The 20,352-nt window shown below is 37.6% G+C and overlaps 1 protein-coding gene and 1 long non-coding RNA gene across 3 annotated transcripts in view; one reads left to right on the forward strand and one right to left on the reverse strand.

Annotated features, from left to right (window-relative positions):
* The window catches only part of SASH1 (SAM and SH3 domain containing 1), a 161,493-nt gene extending 155,488 nt beyond the window's left edge, over positions 1-6,005 (forward strand). For both annotated transcript variants that reach the window (XM_081945640.1, XM_081945641.1), the window contains exons 19-20: positions 1,163-1,294; positions 2,551-6,005. In XM_081945640.1, the coding sequence (XP_081801766.1) occupies positions 1,163-1,294; positions 2,551-2,802 (384 nt within the window). In that variant the 3' untranslated portion in view covers positions 2,803-6,005. The remainder of the gene's footprint in view (positions 1-1,162; positions 1,295-2,550) is intronic.
* Positions 1-20,352, reverse strand: part of LOC309388409 — a 37,213-nt gene that overhangs the window by 576 nt on the left and 16,285 nt on the right. The gene's annotated exons all lie outside the window — the stretch shown is intronic.

Below are 20,352 nucleotides of genomic sequence, written 5' to 3' on the forward strand. Positions count from 1 at the left end.
CATACCCCAAATGCATCCATGTATTTTAGTACTCATAAGTAGATATTCTCTGTTCCAGGAGTGAATATAGTAAGCCATTTGGCGGATCCATACACTATACTAAACAATTTTCACTGTTCTGCTAAAAGATTTTCATTTTGAATATTAGTAATTATCAAGGTGAGAACTACTGTATGTCAAAAATGTAACAAGTTGCAAATCCGAACTCTTATGTAGTTTTCATGTAATGAATATAATCTGTATGGCAGCACATAATGGCCTACCAATAAAGGCCACTATTTATATATAAATATATAAATATAGCCTTTATCAAAGCAACAAATCATATTCACTTGCATATTGTTTGGAACAGACTCAATGAAGCAAAGTTAATGACATCTCTTTTTTGGTGTCTTCAAATCAGCTTTGACCCCTAGTTACTACCAGGACAAGTCCCTGCTGTTTCCTCTGCAAAATTGCATAAGTGTTTTGCCCTCGCCTGCTTCATAAGGCTGAGAAACAATGATTGCCTCAAGGTCGCCCAACTGGTTCTGTGCCTATGGTGGGACTAGAACTCTCCCAGTTTATAATTTGATGCCTTAACTACTACACCAAATTGGCTATACAGGGACATCTTAGATCCATCAATCTTAATGATAAAGTTAAGTGTATAGTGAAGTCTGCTTGCTTTGATTTTGTTTGTGGAGACCCTTTACACCAATGTTCTCGTCAAGACCAGCATCTCACAATATCACGCCTTTCAAATGTTTTGAATGTAACACTCATAACACCCGTTTGCATGGAAATTATGAGAAATACACTTGGAGAGTAATAGTTTACGGCAGTGGTTTTTAAGGCTTCTTAAGGAACACCCCAAAGGTGCTTTTCAAAAAGCAACTGTGTTTTCTTGGTTTTTCTTTGAAAACATTTTGCTTTACATCCAGGAAGCTTCTTCAGTTCTGAAAGATCTGAAAAACCAAGTCCAGCTGACTTTTGAAAAACATCTTTGGGACAACCATGACCATCATAAATATAGATGTGCAATATATGGAAAAGATAGTCACCAAGTTAAACTTCTTATAATTTCTTAAGGAACTATTACTTAATATCAGAAGGAACACTTTTGTTAAATAGAATTTTGCTTATTTCATTATAACTTGAATTGTCATCTGGACATTTGCAGCATGGCCGTTGCGGGATTCCTGAACCTTTGGTGCAAAGATATGCTGAAGATTTAGATCACTCTGAAAAGGATGTTGCTACAAACCTGGACCAAGTACGAGTGAAGCAGCTGAGAAAGCAGCACCGCATGGCCGTAAGTCAGCATTAAATCTCATGAAATCATTGTCTCTACTCCTCAGTCTGACTGTGGTGCTCCTCGACAAAATAGCCATCACATTGTGTCTGAATGTCCATCAAGAGCTAACACCGGCCCAATATCTGATTTTTTTTCAATATAGACCACCCTGTCCTTGAATGGCTGGGTGGACTGGATATTAATATTTGAACTACTGTAAGTCCATGCATTTGCCAATAGGCTAAATAAAATAAATATTAAATCCCCTGTGGCAAGTTCAAGGGCCTGCGATAAAAGCAAAGAAAAACCTTAAGTCCCTTTGATATTTTGCCACTTTGAATTGCAGATTGGGGAAACCTTGAACAGGTTGAATATTTTAAAAAATGCTGCTTATCTTTTCATTTTTTTAAAAAACAACAACCCTGCTCATATAAAATTAGCCGATTTTGTCTTTTTGACAGTGGTGACAACCTTCAACCTCTGCAGTACTAGTGAAGGACTGAGAGAAAGTTACTGGCAGCTGTGTCATTTTCCTTGATAGATGGTGGAATCTTTGCTTACATGCTACCTATCAGTCTCCTCTACCAACACTGTGTAACCAGCACAGAAATTGTTCCCAATGTATCACTGGCATCCTTGCGTTTAAAGACTTCTTGATGTTTTCTCTTATTTAACTTGCTGCTTCCGCAGGAACTGTTAGAAGCTGATGGCAAGAAGCAGATAACTATTTAGAGTAGAATTCCAGATGACTCTTTACTAAGAGTCATGGTAGCGCAGTGGTTAGAATGCACTAATGTAGGCTAATTCTGCTGACTGCCAGCAATTCGATTCTCACCAGCTCAGGGTTGACTCAGCCTTCCATCCTTCCAAGATCGGTAAAATGAGGACCCAGATTGTTAGGGACAATATACTGACTCTGTAAACTGCTTTGAGAGGGCTGCAAAGCATTATGAAATGGTATATAAGCTTAACTGTTATTGCTACTATAAGTGTACAAGAATTTGGATGCATTATTTAGTTTAAGGAACGCATCACAAATAACTCTGGAAAAAAATATTCAAAGACTAATTAATGTAGTGCTCTAACTATGCCATTTCCCCACAAGAAAAACTGACATATGTTCTCACATTCGCTGATATGAAGATAATATGTATTCAGATTGAATTCAATAATCCCAGCAGCTTCTTTATACATGGAACAAATTGATGTTGCTTTTTCTTCAAATTAGAGAAAAGGCCAAACAACAGCTTGAATTGTTTTTTCTTTTGTTACAGATTCCAAGTGGTGGCCTCACTGAAATTTGCCGAAAACCTGTATCACCTGGAAATATCTCTTCCATAACTGATTGGCTAGTTTCTGTTGGCCTCCCAATGTACTCAGTCTCTCTCAGAGCTGCAGGAATCAATGACTTAAGTAAAGTGCCTTCTCTCTCACAAACGTCACTTCATCAGGCTGGCATCACTGAAGAGAGGCATATAAGCAAGCTTTTAGCAGCAGCGAGACTTCTGAATCCAGAGACAATTTAACCCATTCTGGAATATAGTATTTTTTTTCTGTTGGAAAACCTATCATTTCTTTTAAAAGCAATTTCATTATTAATTGCCCCAGAAAAAGCTTTGGGAACAGGCAAATCGGGTCCTGGAGAAGGCTGAAGTTTCATCCCTCTTCATATAAAACTGTAGTATCAGTTGTCCACAACAGGGAAGTATTTTTATTCAAAGAAAAGTCACAAGCAATAGTTTTCGTTTGCTAAGGAGTCTTAGCCTTGCTTTTGGCCATTACAAAAAAAGTTCTACATTCTTGAAAAGTCAACAACAAACATCTTCAGTTTTTGGGAAAAGGGGGTAGCAAATTGTAGATCTCTAGATACTTTGGTTCTATTCAAAGGCTAAAGCATAGCTAACCATTAAGGATTTTTAATTCAAATTTATATATCCTACTGAGGTAAAATGTAATCACAACAATGTATTAAAGATTAGTTCTGTTTCTATAATAGAGGTTCCTTCCACATCCTTTTCATTTCAGCAATTTATATAAAAATATATATTAATAAAGCTCTACTTTCCCAATATAGTTTCCTAGAAGGTCAGAGTTGAGGAACACATATCTTTAGAATTTCCCCATAAACAGAAGATGAGGCATGGACCAACAGGTGAGGGCCACAGATTTCCATCTGACAGTAGCTAGGCCAGAGTTCTGAATTTTATATCTTTTAGCTGATCTTCATTGCAACTTACCAATTTTTTAAAATCTCATTTCTTTAGAATAAAAGTTCTATTTAGTAGCCAGTTTTAATTTGCCTTAAAATGCTTTTGAGCAGTTTACTTACCAGCCTTCAGATTTACAAGATCTTTCATTGTTGCAGTTTTAATTTACCAAAAGCTTATTTTAAAGATTTCCTATATCTCACAACATCTCCTTGTGTAAAGTTGCTGTTTTTGAAATTGCAGACTTTAGTTCTCAGGCTAACAAGATGTTTATAACTGTTAATGTTTGCTGGCATTACTAAAAGGCTGAAAGATATTTTGCCTTTTGTATGTACATAGATATATATATAAATATGATAAAATGCTTTTCCATGTTAATTGCAGTTTTGTGTATTGTGATGCATTGTCGTTCGGTTTGCTGCAGCTTTGACTTGGTATCCTGACCATATCAATGGGACATGGGTTGTTCCGTCTGCCCCAAAGAAAACCTAATTGGCTGAATAAGCAAAATATCACTCATCATCCAGAGAATCAGAAAAATAATTCTACTTCAGAGAGATTTTGGGGGTAGAGGGAACTCTCAAGCTATAGTTCCTGTAAGAGTAGCTAAACATGTCTGTTATTAGATATTGAAATGTTTACTACAATGGGTTGCTGGAGCAAACTGGTTTTTTTTTTCTTTGTGGTACCATGTTCTTGTTTACTAAAACTATTAAACTATACAATGTAAAATCTCTTCCTTGTTTCTGTGAATATAGATAAATTTTATTTTTGTACATGATCGGGCATATTATATACCAAATAAGTTTGACACTTCGATTGTCCAGTAGTACCTACTAACTACTAATTAGCTATAATAATAAAGGCTTTTCAGGATAAGTAATGCCCCAATAGTTTGAAGATGTAATGGACTCAGTCTAAGCCTGGGAACATGAAGCTTGATTTCAGATAGTTTCTCATCACCTCTTTGTGCCTCCCATTGCATTACCTCTACAAACAGAAAATATTTTACAACTTCAAAAAATGCAATATTCAGCTAAGAACATTTCTGCAAAGCATAATTCTGCCTTTCCAAGAACTCTTTCTCACCAGGTATCTTTCTCTTACAGACTTTAATGTATCAGGTATTTGTGGAGTTTTACTAAAAAAAAAAAAAACAACCCTCCAACCTTCACTATTTTATTAGATTATTCTGACAAGCACAAAAGTGATTAAAGATTTCTACTCATTAAAGGGAAAAAAGGCGTGTGGTGAACATTTCTTCTCATGTACAAATTTATTACTTTTTAATTAAATTAATGGGTGACTATATATGCAGAGAGATGTGCTCCGCATGTAGATTGTGTGGTTATAAGCTTGTAAGATTAGCTGGAATTCTCATTTATTTGTAATATACTGTAGAAGTTGATTTTCTAAAAAAGATATTACCACAAACGGTTTAGATCCAGTGGAAGATGGAAGACAGCCACAGTAAACTGTCAGGGTATAAATAATGCCATTAAGGTTTCACATTTACAGAATTACAGAATGAGAAAAATAAATAAATATTTTATACATCTCAAGAAGTATATTCATTAGGAAGGATACAAATTGTTAAACTGAGAACAGAAGTGCACAAATGGTTCTGCTGGTTCTATATACTTTTTAAAAATAATTTTAATGTGTTGTTTATTCTTTTGTTTCACATACACACAATCCTTATGCCTAGAGATTACATAGTATTAAACTAACGTAACTGCTGACCATTTCCCCGGTATTCATATTGATTCTGAAAAAGTGTTAAATCATTTAGTATTTCCATGTTGCAGAGAAAGTCTAGGTGATATAGAAGAACCCCCTAGGTTAGAAGCTGTTAACATTAAGCTAGACTCTTGTATTGATATTCTACGGACAGGTAGGACCATGTTAATATAATAGAGGATGGTTTTTAACCAGCAGTTTATCAAAGAGGCAGCAATACATGCGTCACGGTCCTCCTGAGAATTGTTCTAATTATAAGTTTGCCTTTGGGTGCAAGTGGCAATGCTGTAAATAAAAATATCAGAGCACAACTCCTCATTAATCTTATTTATGCAAACTGTAGTGCAGCAATAAAGGTCAGTTCACCAAGTCATAGCTGTACATATGTATTGTATTATTTTTAAGCCACATATTTTGTCCATACTAAACCCCTAAATGCAATTTATTTGGGAATAAAAAAAAAATAAGCAAGTTATGTAACAACTAACAAAAGTTGCACTTTCTGTATATTTAAATAACTTATTTTTCTTCCATTTACTGTTCTTAAATAATGTAAGTAGATGTAATATACCAGCATTGATATGTTCTTGCAATATGCTTCCATTGCAGCAAGTTGTGTAAAGAGAAAAAAAAATGGGGGAAAAAAATCTTAGAGATGTGTAAAGATTACCGTGTTGTTTTACATCAAGAAAAGAAGCAACAGAATGACTTATCTCTGTGTGAAAACAGTTCTACAATTATGTACTGTTGTTCAAAGGAAAATAAAATTCATGTTGATATATTATCATTTTAACATTGTTTTACACGCTGCAATAAAAATGAAAACAATAAGGCAAAAGAAGACTAGAATTTTGCAGAAGTGTTAAATTTCAAAGAGCTTTCAAATGTTGGAAAAGTGTCTTCCTTAGCAATCTGGTACTGCCACACTATACCACTGAAAGGTTCAGCCAACAGATATTCATTTTTTCTCTTTTACATAGCATTAAATATAACGGCTAGCAAATATTCTATATTTAATTTAAAAAATACAATGAAAAAGTACATTTTACACCATGTATATGAAGTATAAAAAGTAACAGTAACATTCCATTCCATGAAATTACCCTAATGATAGTACCTAGGATAAAAATATATATTTCAATTTTCAGTACTGAAGGCTGTTACGAAAATTTACCAAGATACAATACAATATATAGTGGAAAAACTGGGCCACTATTAACAATTATCTAGGATCATACTAATTTATACACTGCTCAGATTGAACGTTATCAACTGCCATTTTTGCTATCAGTTTGAAAATTTCCCTGGACTGTTTATCTTATTTATAATATGATTTCCAATGAAGTAAGACATGACAGTAAAACTGGAATATAAAGATAACATATAGTGAATTTCAAGGAAATGTTTTTTAAAAATTAAAGTTCAAGGAACTTTATGAAGCAAAGCCTTCAAGGTAGCCCTCCATCGCTAAATGGTTGCCCTGTTCAGTAACCAAAGTTTCAGTGACATTGTAAAAATAACTTTACAACCAGTCCTCATAATTTACAACTGTTGTGGTGTCCCCTCAGTCATGATTGAAATTCAACGTTTTGCAACTGGTGAGCATTTGCTATCATCACAGCATCCCACAATCACATGATTGACATTTGTCAATCATAGGAAGCGTCTGATAATTAATGGAGAATCTGCTAGTAAAAATTGCAAATTGCAATCACATGCTACTTTAAAGGTGGCTGATTCTCTTAATGATTCTGGAACTGACATCATTAGTCCGTTGTGGTTTTGTGTTTGTGTTTTTCTTAATATCAGTCGCTTAATGATCAGTCGCTTAATGATGAAGTTTTTGCCAGCCTCAATTGTGGTCATTTAGTGAGGACCACCTGTAGTATGCTGTAGAAGATAAGATGGGGATTACCATCTATCTGGTAGGATGTTCCATTGTTAAAGAACAGACTCTTACAAAAACCCCACTTTCAGCCAAAAAAACCTGTCTTTCAGATTTAGGTAACTGTCAAGCAGCCACTTCTCAACTTTATCAATCATAAAAGAAAGGAAGAAATCAGCAGAAATTGTAAGCACCCTTCCTTTGCAAAGTTAGTTTGCCATCCATCTTCACCCCTGACTCAGCAGTTTATTCCTGCAAGAGGGCAACTTTCCAGCAAATGGAAAGAGGGCATTCCCTGCAGGCATTGTTATACTTATGATACAGCCATCGGCTGTATTTAAGCTACTTTTCAGTAACAAAATAGAAATAAAGAACAGCATTCTTTCCTATATTCTTTTAACAAGGAACAGTTTGTCTTCTGAAGAGGCTGCAGCAGAGGTAATTTTGGAGTCTTGTCAAAAATGAAAGTATTTTCTGTTCCTTCTGGGATGGCATGAGCCTGATAAAATTTAAGCAAAATTACTAATGTGGATTTACAAGCATATATACAGAAGTAAGGAAATTGCTTCCAGAAACCATCTACACATATTCTGGTTATATGTTCTAACATAGTGGTGTCAAACGAGTGGATCGTGGGCTGGATGTATCATGTGCAGGCCACGCTCATCCCCTGCTCTGTGGAGGGGGGGGAGAAAGGTCGCGAAATGTCTCGTGACAGCAACGTGACGCTGCGAGTTTGACACCTGTGTTCTAACAGAAGTGATGATCTTGGATCCTTTCCAGCAACTTTGATATAAACCAGATAATCATCATGAACATCAGCATTTTTTTTTTGATAATGTGGAATCTATGCAATAGTTACTGAACCAGAAATTGCTATGCAAAAGTAAATTCAGATTTTTAGAGATGGCAAAATATTAATGCCGTAATCTTCTTAGCAGCTGTTTGGTTTCCAGACTGCCCCGTTCCCAATCTATTCCAAAGTTAAAACAATCCACTGGCTACAAAGTGAACCAAGATGTGACAAAGTTGAATGAAATATGGATTTTCTTTGGAAAAGAATATCCCTAGGGAATATTTCACAGCAAACGGTTCTTTCAGACTATTTTTAAAATATTATTGCTTAATAAAATGGCAAATCTTGTTTTGTGGAAATTATAAAATTGCAGTGGGTTGAACATGAAACAAATAAGATAGCCATCAGCCTATTCATTATATGAGACAAGCAGTGATATAAGTTCTGTAAATTGAAACAAGACGACTTGTGGGAACTAATAGTCTTACAGAAACACCCCAGGGCACTGACCAGATTTCTGTTCAATTTGATTTTGGCTTAAACATTCTTTTAATTGAAAATGAATTAAAACAAGAAACTGGCTTGCTGCAGTCACAGCCACCAGCATCATTTTTAAAAAATACTTCTGAACCCCATATATGCCTCATAGGCATTATTTAAAAATAAAATTAAAAAGTGAGAGAGCATAAAAATAACTCTCATGTATAAATAAATTAATAAAACAACAAGTGCCTAGAGCAAAGCCTTCGAAAATTTGCTCACATATGCGGTACAAATAAATGGGTTTATTATGAAAAGTTGGGAAGATGAAAAGATGGCGCCATTAAAGTCTAAAGGGAACAGTGAGGTGTAACATCTTGAGATTGCTTTTGACTGTTTTATGAACACGGTACCATTGCATTCGTAGGCCCTGAAACAAGGCCCTTACTTTGGTACCAAGAGAATGTCTATCATACCTTATTTTTCTTCATTAGTGACCTAAAGGTACCTACTTACCCTCTCATTTTTGATCCATGCTTACTAGTCATCTATATACTACTAAAACTCTCATTATGACTTTTAACTGGGTGAAACAGTGCATCATAGGGCAATGGGTTTTGAACCAAGATACCTCAAATGGGCTAACTTACATAATGTGTCCAAAATCAAGCACTCCTGAAGAGCCAGGGAATCTGGCTCTTTCAGTGCCACTGGCTGCTGCTGCATATGGTTTTCATGTGATTTTCATTTTTAATATTCCATGATGGGTTTCCCAACTAGTCTCTCAATCTCTCATCCCCTCCCCCAGGCAACAGCAGCCATTTGCCTAAGGGGAGGGGAGGGGGGAGGGAAGGAAGGAAGGAAATAAAGACTTCCAATGTTCCTTGCCATAGTCCCACAAGAAACCTCAATGGTGAAGCCAGTAGGAAGTCACTGTTCCTTGCCCACACTTGGTCATTCTGTTTCTCTGTTTAAGTAAGGAAATATCTCTGAAACTTTGCCCCAACTGGTAATGGGTTGTCTAATGGTATATACTATCCTGACAGACTGGGATTATTTAAATTCTGTGTTCAGCATGACCTTAGTTGACGATTATGAAAAAGTACCTGCTGATATGGTTTCATCCAATGAAAAGATCACCCAGATAATTCTTAGCTGGATTTAATGAACGTTAAGGACAAGTAAATTAATTGCACTAAGAGCCAATGAATAATGACATCTAAATGCACCACAAATTAGCTAAGGGCTGGTGCAGAACGAAAATAGTATCTATTTAATTCCTAGAAAGAGCAAAGAAAGGAGAATAAAAGTGTAACTTGAGAAGAAAGAAATCTTGATTGCTATCAAAATCAGAAGCCACAGACAAATTTTTAGGCTTGACAGATGAAGTCTTAACAGAGCAAGATGGGTCAAGATCCCAAGAAGAGGAAGCACAATCTCTGGGAGAGCAATCATGAGAAAGGGACATTTAGAACTGAGCTTGTGAACAAGCATAGATAGCTGCTTTACTAGAAATATGACTTAATTCCACTTTTCTTTAGTCAGTGAATTCAGCTGGGAAGAAATAACAATGTTGTTATATGGGGGAGGGATATGGCAGAAAGTTCCAGACATTCAGGGAGTGAACTCTGAGTAGTTTTTTTAAGTTTATAGTGCCATTCTCCCAAGCAATTTAAATTAACTAAATTAGCATTCACTGGGAATGTGAACGGTGAAACTCCAAGGGAATGATGTACACCCGGCAACCTCTTTCAACTGGACATTTGTGCATGGTCATTTTCTGGTTGGTTATGTCCTTTCAACTTCTCTTCTCCACCAATTCTCTTGGGTTAGTATCACTCTTGTCCTCAAGTCTCAGTTATTATCTGGATTCAAAAGTTAAGCAAGGCCAGACTTGTCTATGGAGATTCTCAGTCATTCAGGTCATGGTTGTCCCAAAGGTGGTTTTTCAAGAGGCAACTGGACTTTCGTGGTTTTCTTTGAACACCACGACTGAACTCTGACTGAAGCGTCTGGGATGGGAAACGTCTTCAAAGAAAAACAAGAAAGTCCAGTTGCCTCTTGAAAAACCACCTTTGGGACAGGGTCAGACTTATTAGCATTTAGATTTTAGCCACTAGACAATCTCAAGAGTGTTGGCTAGAAGGAGAAAGCATTGGCAGAACCACTTCTATTCTGTTGTGGAGGAAACAGCACGGCCACCAGGACTCAAGTTAAAATTGAGGGGATCTTTGCCAGTTTATCTTTACTTTTCCAAACAGCTTTAAAGTTGCTTGTATGTCTTTTCCAATTAAACTGTCAATTTAATAAGGTTATAATTTTATTCTCTTTGGTGCCAGACAAATAATATTTTACTCTCCCAGACCTCAGAATGTTAACTTTTAATGATCCTGTTTAATTAAACTTGTTTCTGCTGTTTTATGACTGTTTTAAATATTTTAATTAGTTTTTGTTTTATTATGTTATGTTGCAGCTTTTAATTTAGTTTATTGTGATTCTAAGCCATGCTGAGAAAATATTTGTTTCCGAGAGCAGCATGTACATGTTCAAATAAAAAATTCAGCACCCTATTCCAAATAGCTTCCTAAATTAAATAAGTTAAGGTAGGACCTGCAGCATAATATCACTCGACTATATTGCTTACTGCAGCTCCTGTTGCCATTATAACCCAAGGCTATGCAGGAAGAGGCAGCAGTGTCAGATAAGGAGGGCAGTCAGAGATGTACAGACACTGTGGGGAGAGCCTCAGATGGGCACTAGGGAAAATGGGAGTCAATGGGGGCCACAGATGGTCTGGGGAGGCGATGGGAGGGAAGAGCAGAGTAGAGCTGCAGGCAGGAAGGCAAAGGGTACTAAGGCATATGGGATCCCTGGGATCTCATAGTCCATAGTGCAGTGACCCCAACCTTTTGGGCACCAAGGACTGGTTCTGTGAAGAGAGGTCTTTCTGTGGACTGAAGGGGTTTTGCTTGCTGCCTGCATCTTGCAGATGGGGCTTGTTTGCGTGGTCCAATTTCTGGATTTGCCTGGTGCCAATCCACGGACCAGGGGTTGGGGATCCCTTCTGTAGTGGACTTCTCAGGAAAAACAGCAGTGGAAGCAACATACTGGGGCAATTTGCAACCTTTCCTGTTGGTTTCCTCATTGACGTTGCTTGTGGGAAGTCCATAGATATGGTCACAAAGGGTGGTCCCCTGAAGTGGCTCTCTGCAATGTTGTAATCGCAAACCCAGGCACACGAGTGCCTGGATTGTGATCACATGATCACAGGAACAATGCAAAGCCAGAACATAGAGGACCAATAAGTCCACCATAACTTTGAATCATCACTGAATAAGTGGGGATAAGCAAAGACTACTTGTAGGTTTTTGTAAGCTCATCTGAGACAGTGAACTGCAGTCCACAAAAGCTTTTAATAAAATTCATTAGTTGGAAAAGATGCTAGCAAACTCTTTTTTTGCCACCAAAAACTAACACGGCTTTCTTCCTACAACCACCTTGCTGCCAAAATCTACATGATAATTAAAGTTTTCAGAAAGAGACTCCCAATTCTCCTTCTCCCAAGTTCGATACCATCTAAGACAGGGGTGTCAAACTGATGGCCCGCAGCTCAGATGCATCATGTGCAGGCCATGCCCACCCCCGACTCTGCAAAGTCCCACGTGATGCAATCGAGTTTGACACCCATGATCTAAGGAATGCTGTTTACATGTCACAGAAAGTTATAGCCAGAAGTAATTGCAGAATCCTTTTTCTATTACTAGAGAACTATATACTTCTGTAAGTAAATTCTGATAGCTCAAAGCACTTCAAAATCATTATTTTTATCATCCTTTCAGTAGGCCAATTAAATTTGCCCAGTTTGGATTAAAGTCCCATTTCTACCCTTACAACTATCTCAAAACTTACTCAGACCATTAAAAGACTGGTGCCAAAACTGTATGTATTATGTTCCCTATTTTCTGAAGGTTTTTTTAAGCACTATTTTGCAATGTAATTCATAGGAACTTGTGTGAAGCTATGACATTTATGCAAATGACATTTTAACTTCCTGTCCATTTGTACTTCACTGATCTTAACTTTAGAATTTCTATTACATTCATTTACCATAAGACCAATAGGAGGATTGTTTTATGTGGCAAAGCTAGGGAATTGATATCGATGTAACAATTATCCAAAAAGTTTATGATCTTTAAATCGGAACATCTGCTAGTGCCCCATCGTAAGCTCACACCACACTAACATACAGACTAAAGGTTTCTAAAAATAATGCCGAGACATACTCCAAGCTTTACACCAACCATTGAGAGTTTTCTTAAATGAACTGTATAAAATGAAAATTCACTTAAGTTAAAGTGAAACTCAAGGACACCCCTGAGTCGTTTTTATCTTGCTGCCTGAAAGCAAACAAGCAGCTGTGGTGTAGTATACAGGAAGAAAAGCCATTTTCTAGTTTCCACAGTAAGCTCCTATCCAAGTGTGTACTGCCATCTACTGATCAGAGAAATCCCAATTTAATAAATAACAAAATTTATTTTGCCTTGAACTAAAGGCTACAAAATGCCAATACCATGTTGCAATTAAAGTAATGAAGTGATTAAAATGAAGTGAACTTTTTAAGTTCATTTAAATACTTACAATCAGGCTGGGCAAAGCATTCTGGAAGATGTAGGAAGAGCAGGAATGTAAAGATGAAAAAAACACAGATTGCTCTTGCAATGCGGAGATAGATTAGACAAATGTTTATCGTCAAAATGTTTCATGATATATCAAAAGAAGCATAAAAGTATGAGTTCTTCCCATTGGTAATTATAAAATTATTTGACTCTTTGTCCAGTGATACACAAGCAGAAGAAAAGCAAAGACATTCAGTTTTGTATTGGCAAAGGTAAAAAATAATTTTAAGATATTTAATAACAATAGAGTTAAAAAAAGGAACCAGGATCTAATGCCTCATGGTAGCAAAATCCTTTTTCCTTTGTACCACTACATGTAGTCCTCAATTTACTATTGGTTACTTAGTAACCATTCAATGATCGACCCAAAAAAGGGACTTGCGACCCAAATTTGGAATTCCATCAGTAAAGCTCCTTCTATGGTCACTTGATAACTTCAAGCACCCAGCAGCTCAGACATGTTTACAACCATTTGCAGCATCCTGTGGTGACACTACTGTGTTTAACGATGTTTTTGCTAAAAACTGGCACTTAATTCAATTTCAGCAAAATTGTGCCCAAAGCAAACCATTGGTGCAGTTCTTGACTATGGTGTTTGTTCAATGACTGCCACAAAAAATGACATAAAATCGGGTCAGTCACATGACATGACATGGACAGTTCCATTACGATTGCATGTTCAGGACTAGACCAGTGATGGCGAACCTTTTTTGGCTCGCGTGCCACAAGTGGGGGGAGCGTGGGGGGTCATGTGCAGGCGTGCTACACCCATAATGCAACGCGCGATCCCCCAGTGCGCATGCGCACACAACGCGCCCCCCCCATTTTTACATGCTTTTTTCGCCCTCCCCAGGCTCCAGAGGCTTTATAGGAGCCTGGGGAGGGCGAAAAGAGCCTCCCCCGCCCCCCCGGAGGCCCTCCGGAGGCTTCAGTGACTTCCGGGTTGCTCGGAGGGTGGTTTTAAGCACTCCGAAGGCATCAGGGAAGCCTTCGGACGGTCCCTGAAGCCTTCGGAACGCTTAAAACGACCCTCCAAGCAAACCGGAAGTGACTTCCGGTTTACTCGGAGGGTCGTTTTAAGCGCTCTGAAGGCGTCAGGGAAGCCTCCGGACGGTCCCTGAAGCCTTCGGAACGCATAAAACGACCCTCCGAGCAACCCGGAAGTCACTTCCGGTTTGCTTGGAGGGTGGTTTAAGCATTCCGAAGGCTTCAGGGAAGCCTCCGGACGCTCCCTGAAGCCTCCGGGGGGGCGGGGGGGCTCATTTCGCCCTCCCCAGGCTCCTATAAAGCCTCTGGAGCCTGGGGAAGGCGAAAAATAGCTTTTAAAAAGGTGAACTAAGCTGGCCAGCTGACAGGGCAGCGCCTCGCGTGCCCTGACAAATGGCTCCGCGTGCCACTTGTGGCACGTGTGCCATAGGTTCGCCATCACTGATGTAGACAATGTATTTCTTGTTGAGTTAGTTCATTTATTTGTGTTTTCGACAAAACAGTTGTTACTCTGGACAAAGACAGCACGAGATCCACTTTGCTTAGAATATGAACATAAGGCACATGTCTTATGTTAGCAGAGATTAAGCGAAAAGCCATAAGCAATTTGTTTGGAAACTAATACAATAGTTACAAAAGGAGTCATGACAGAAGACTGAAAGGAAACATTTGTCAATTATACAATAATCTGAAACCTGGTTTAGTCTTTCTATATTCGAACAAGCAGGAAACTCATATGAAGGGTTCTTAGAAATTTTGATTGCTATGCTCGATTTCTTTTCTTTCTATCTTAAAGCCAAAATAACTTATTTAATTTCATCTTGTTACATGAGCATATCTTCAGCACCTACCTTGGCTGATCTTGAAAAAGCTAAGGATTGATTCTAATTAATTCTTGGGAATTCTTGAGAAGGGATAGCAGTATGAAATTCCCAGGTTGTGTCAGGAATTTTGGAAAAGAAAAAAAAAAAAACCTCCGTAGAAGGAACTAGCAAAAAATTGTCATTGTCAAGAAAACTAAATGGATATACAGTACCATGAAATTACCAGGAACGGAGTTTGACTCAAGGAATACTTTACCTTTAAGGTAAAGGTAAAGGTTCCCCTCACACATATGTGGTAGTCGTTCCCGACTCTAGGGGGCGGTGCTCACCTCCATTTCAAAGCCAGTGCTGTCCGAAGACGTCTCCATGGTCATGTGGTTGGCATGACTCAACGCCGAAGGCGCACGGAACACTGTTACCTTCCCACCAAAGGTAGCCCCTATTTTTCTATTTGCATTTTTACGTGCTTTCGAACTGCTAGGTTGGCAGAAGCTGGGACAAGTAACGGGAGGTCACTCCATTACGCGGCACTAGGGATTCAAACTGCCGAACTGCTGACCTTTTTGATCAACAAGCTGAGCGTCTTAGCCACTGAGTCACTACGTCCTTTTAAATTTTAAACTGTAAACTTTACTTTTACAGAAACACAGAAGGACTAAATTTTTTGCTTAATAAATAAAATAGACTTTGTGGATTTGGGAGAGGGCTGGTTTGGTCCTTCCCTTTCTGAAGATAATAAAAATAAAGTATGCATAGGGAAACATCCCCCCCTCCCACGCAATAGCACTACAGTTATAAGGTTCTAGTTCAGCCTTCTTCCAACTCATGGCCTTCAGACATGTAGGCTTCAACTCCTAGAATGCTGAAATCCATTAACCTGGAAGGCTCTTAAATCAAGAAAAGCTGCTTTAGTTAACATTATTTTTCAACTGCAGTTATCTTTCATAATAGGGTCTTCATCTCCTTAAGCAATTCCATAATGCCTATAGAAAACTTTCTTCAGCTTCCCCCCCTTATAAAAGTAACTTGCAGTGGCATCTTCTTCTAGGAACACCCAACAAGTAAAATGACAATATTTGTATAAAGCACCGCAGTGAATAACGAAATCCCTGAGAATTTTATACTGCTAGTTGTTACAAACTATAGGAGGTGGAGTTCATCTCCATTTCGAGGCTATGAGCTAGCGCTGTCTGAAGATGTTTCTGCAATCATGTGACCATCATGACACTGCAGAGTGCTGTTTCCTCACCACTGAAGTGCTACCTTTTTATCTATTCACGTTTGCATGAATTCCAACTTCTAGGTGAGCAGGAGCTAGGTGAAGACGGGTGCTCACCCCGTATCACAACGCGTGGGTCTCAAACCTGGACTCTCAGTTTACCAGCTGACAAGCCCAGCGCCTTAACTGCTGAGCCATCACACCCACCTACCTCAATGAAGACCTGCCATAAAATCACCAAAGGCAAAAATGCTTTCCTCTGAAGAAAAATAAGATAAAAAATAGGAGATTCTGTAGTAAGACATAAAGATACGTTCCTATTAAGTATTTATTGTAAAATTGTATTCCCTTATATAAGCACATTTGTTTTAAGGCCAAACCGCTAGTTTACTCCTTTTAAAGTTCCACAATTTTTAGCATTTTCCATTTTTCACTTTTAATACAAATTGCTAGCAATACCCCTTGAGATTGTTTCTAATTCTTTATGCTCAGTTGCCTCTTGCTCAATCATTTCCCCCACTAACTATCAGACATTACTACTATCAAATTCACATTCTGATGTCCTGTTTTTAAAATCTGCTGATTTTGAAGTTTGAAAGCTTTGCCACAAAGCTTTGCAGCTGGGCTTATTGTCACTAGTTTGCAGTCCCTGTAACCAAGTGATTCAACTCCTGAAGATTTCACAGACACATTCATGACATTTCTTGACAATACAGAAGTGGTTTCCATTGCTCTTCTCCAGACTATTTTGCCTCAACTTCCTAGTCTTGGCTACAGTTCTGATATTCCCTGATCGCCCCTATCCAAGCTTGCTTTAGTTTTCAAACCCATATAATTTTAGTCAGGCACTGCCACCTGCTGAGTTGCATTAGACTATCTGAAGGTAGCACCTTTACTGTGAATATTTTATTAAGAGGCATGAGCTTGAAGTGAGCTCCAGCCCACATCAAGTGTATATCTTTTAATAAAAATTGCTAGTTGGAAAAGATACTACCAGAATCCTAAATTTTGCTGTTAACCCGAATGTACTGATTATAGTATAAGTTATGAGTAGAGGTATTGAAAGCAGAAAATTGGGATTATCTTGCAATCTTCATTTCAAGATTTCTGAAGAAATGAGATTAGGGAATTTACCATTATTGAATTGAGGTTCTAAAAAGTGTATATTTTAAGAGTTTCATCCCAAATTACTCTGGCTGCTATATTATTTAAATCCCTTAAATGTACAACTTCTAAAGAAGATAGAAAACAGTCATAAAATATTTGTATGCCTTTTAAATGGACCTGCTCATGCATCTTGCAAAATGATTTTTTTTCTATTCCAAAATCCAGCTAGCAATGCCTTCCCAGGATGCTCCACTCTGTTATACCTTCCCTCTAGTTTTATCTTTACTCCTGATAAAGAATTAAGTAGTCTTCTGTGTCCATTGTGCATGCTTGGCTTTATCTGGGCTGCTTTTGGTGGAGGGGGGATCTTTTTTTTAAATACGTTTTTTTTTCATATTTCTGCAAAGAGGAAATTGCACAAGACTGCAGTGGCAATCTATGCACATTCAGCTGTAGAGCATAACCTCCTGTTCAGCGCAGAAACTGAAATGAAACCATCCTGAACAGATACCTCTCTAGCCTGCAATGAAGTGGAGTCAATGAATTCCACTGTCAAACTACGGTATTCTCATTCTTAGAAAAAAAAAAATTCCTCACTTAGAGCAAAATACATACCTTTGGGTATATAAGAAGTGGCATGTGACTATCATATTAGTAGTTCATAAGGAAGATGCTGCTTTTGGCTATATGAGAATTGGCATTTGGAAAACTGAGTATTAATACTGTTATGAGCATATACCAATTTACTAGTATTCCTGTGCTTGAGTCCAAAGCCCACTCCATTAGCGGATAATTGTTAAAAGTCAAAATTCAATGCAGAAAGGGGTAGATTTTCATATGTTTTGCATTTAAACTTATTTTTCACTAGCTATAAAAGCCTTAAGAGAAGAATATATGCAAAGAAGGAAGAAGATGTGGTAGAAGTCATACGTGAATTAGCTTCAAAGGTGGTATTCTATTTGGCCCGGTTTGCCCGAACCAGTAGTGGAAATCATGGGTGACCCCATCCAGCTGCTCTGGCTCTATGGCATCCAATTTAGGCTCTTTTTTTCACCGAAAGCACATGCGCGGAAGGCTGTGTGTATGCGTGGAGGCACTCACACTCACATTTGCGAACCGGAAGGGAAGGGAAGTGAATACCACCCTGATTAGCTTGTTTAACAAGCAAAAAGCTACAGAAGAGCAATGGTAAATCATTTGTTTTCAGACTATACAGAGTTGAAGTCCTAAACATGCCAAATAATAGAGGAAAGTAAAATCAACAAACTGGAAGTTGAAAGCAAAGCAAATCTTATATTGTTGCCTTTCATGCATAGTGTGCTACATTACCAATGAGGTTTAAAGCACCCTCCATTGATGGGCAGATTGCAAGGATATAACTTTTTAGGATGGCTGCACTTTTCATGCATAAAATTTGAAGCCCACGGATTTCAGGTTCAAGCTTTGAAATGCACAGCTTGGCAGATAACACTAGAATTTATTTCCTCTGCCTGTGGAAGCTGCCAACATTTCAATTCTTTATTTCTCAACAGGACGTTTGTTATAAATAACAGATATAAAATAAATCATCACTATATTATATTTCTAATCCATGTTTTCCATAATCTATTATTTTTGTTGCAAAAGTGATAAATTACTACTATCTCCTTCAGCCAGCCAGGATTATCTCCTTCAGTATAGTTATTTTGTCATGATTGCCCAATTATACAATTGATTCAAATAATTTTGATTAAACTTTCAGCCAAGATTGTGGAGTTACTTCTAGTATAAAATACAGTAGAATCAATTCCTATCTTTTTCATCTTTATGTCACCAAAGCCAATAATTTGGGAAACATATTAACCATGCTGTGGACATGGGAAGAAACAGTAACAAACTATTAATGAAGGTAATCAAAGAAAAGTTGATGTGCCATAATATATAAACTTTCATAAATGTTAGCTAAAATTATTAATATAATTGTAATTAAAATGATAGAACAAAGCTATGAGAAATAATTTACATAATTTAATATGATATAATAATGTATATTATACATATAGCCACATACATGCAATATTCTTTTAAATTATACATGATGTACAAAAGCATCTTTTCTCCCTACATGTTGCATTTCAAAAAAATGCATTTAAAGAGAGAGGCTTTGCATGTTATGCAGTTTCAATATTAAATAATTTAAAAATGAAATGAAGGTACGCATAATTGTGGAAATGATTGATCAAATGTGATGCTTTTGTTGAATAAGCATTTGGTTAAAGTACATTTACATGTGTTCTTTACCTCCATACATTGTACATAATATATACTTTACTTATAATTTAAATCCATGCTTGGATCTTATTACATTAATAGGTTACCAGGTTATCAGATTTCTAGATTTCCTAGCTCAGTTTTCACTGGCAAAGCACTCAGCCCACCACAGGCGCCCTCGACACAAGTGACGTTGAGCTGGCCACACCCATCTGGCCACAGCCCTCCAGCCTCCCAAAGTCAAACACAACCCTGATGCGGTCCTCAGTAAAATCCAGTTTGACACTCGTGATCTTATTAGCCTCAAATATAGTGCATAAGAGTTTTAGTTTGGTGTAGCCTAGAAACCAGGAGAATGTGAATAAAATAAGCACCTTGGCTGCAATTCCCAAACTTTTGGAGCCCCATCGGTCAATTGCAAAAGGCAAAACCTTTCCAACCAGGGTGCCTATTTTTATAGACTACCAATTGTTTCTACCAAAAAAGATGCAGTTTAACTTCACCTAGTGTTGACCATGTCTTAGTCTTCCTTGCCCTTTACTCCACCATTTCTTCTGTTATTACAAGTCCTTTTTTAATTTCTTCTCCACCTCCTTTATCCAAGTTCCATTTTATTGTATTTCTTTGGGTTGTGTCATAGATACACCCAGAATTCTACTGTTTCTTCTTTGTCAGATGTTCATTAGTTCACTGCAATCTTTTCACAGATGGATTGGTAGAAATATTTCTGGTTTGACTGACATTGGAGATTCTGTCATGTGCAATTAATTTTCTTGCAGCAGCTTACTTCCTATAAACCTTTATGGTATCGTTAGCACAGGGGTGGGTTCCTACTGGTGTTGGTACCAGCTCGCTTTGCACATGCACCAGACACGCATGCATGGTTCAGTGTAAATTGTTCTGCA

The sequence above is a fragment of the Natrix helvetica genome, assembly GCF_964273705.1.
Source record: "Natrix helvetica genome assembly, chromosome: 2".
NCBI lineage: Eukaryota > Metazoa > Chordata > Lepidosauria > Squamata > Natricidae > Natrix > Natrix helvetica.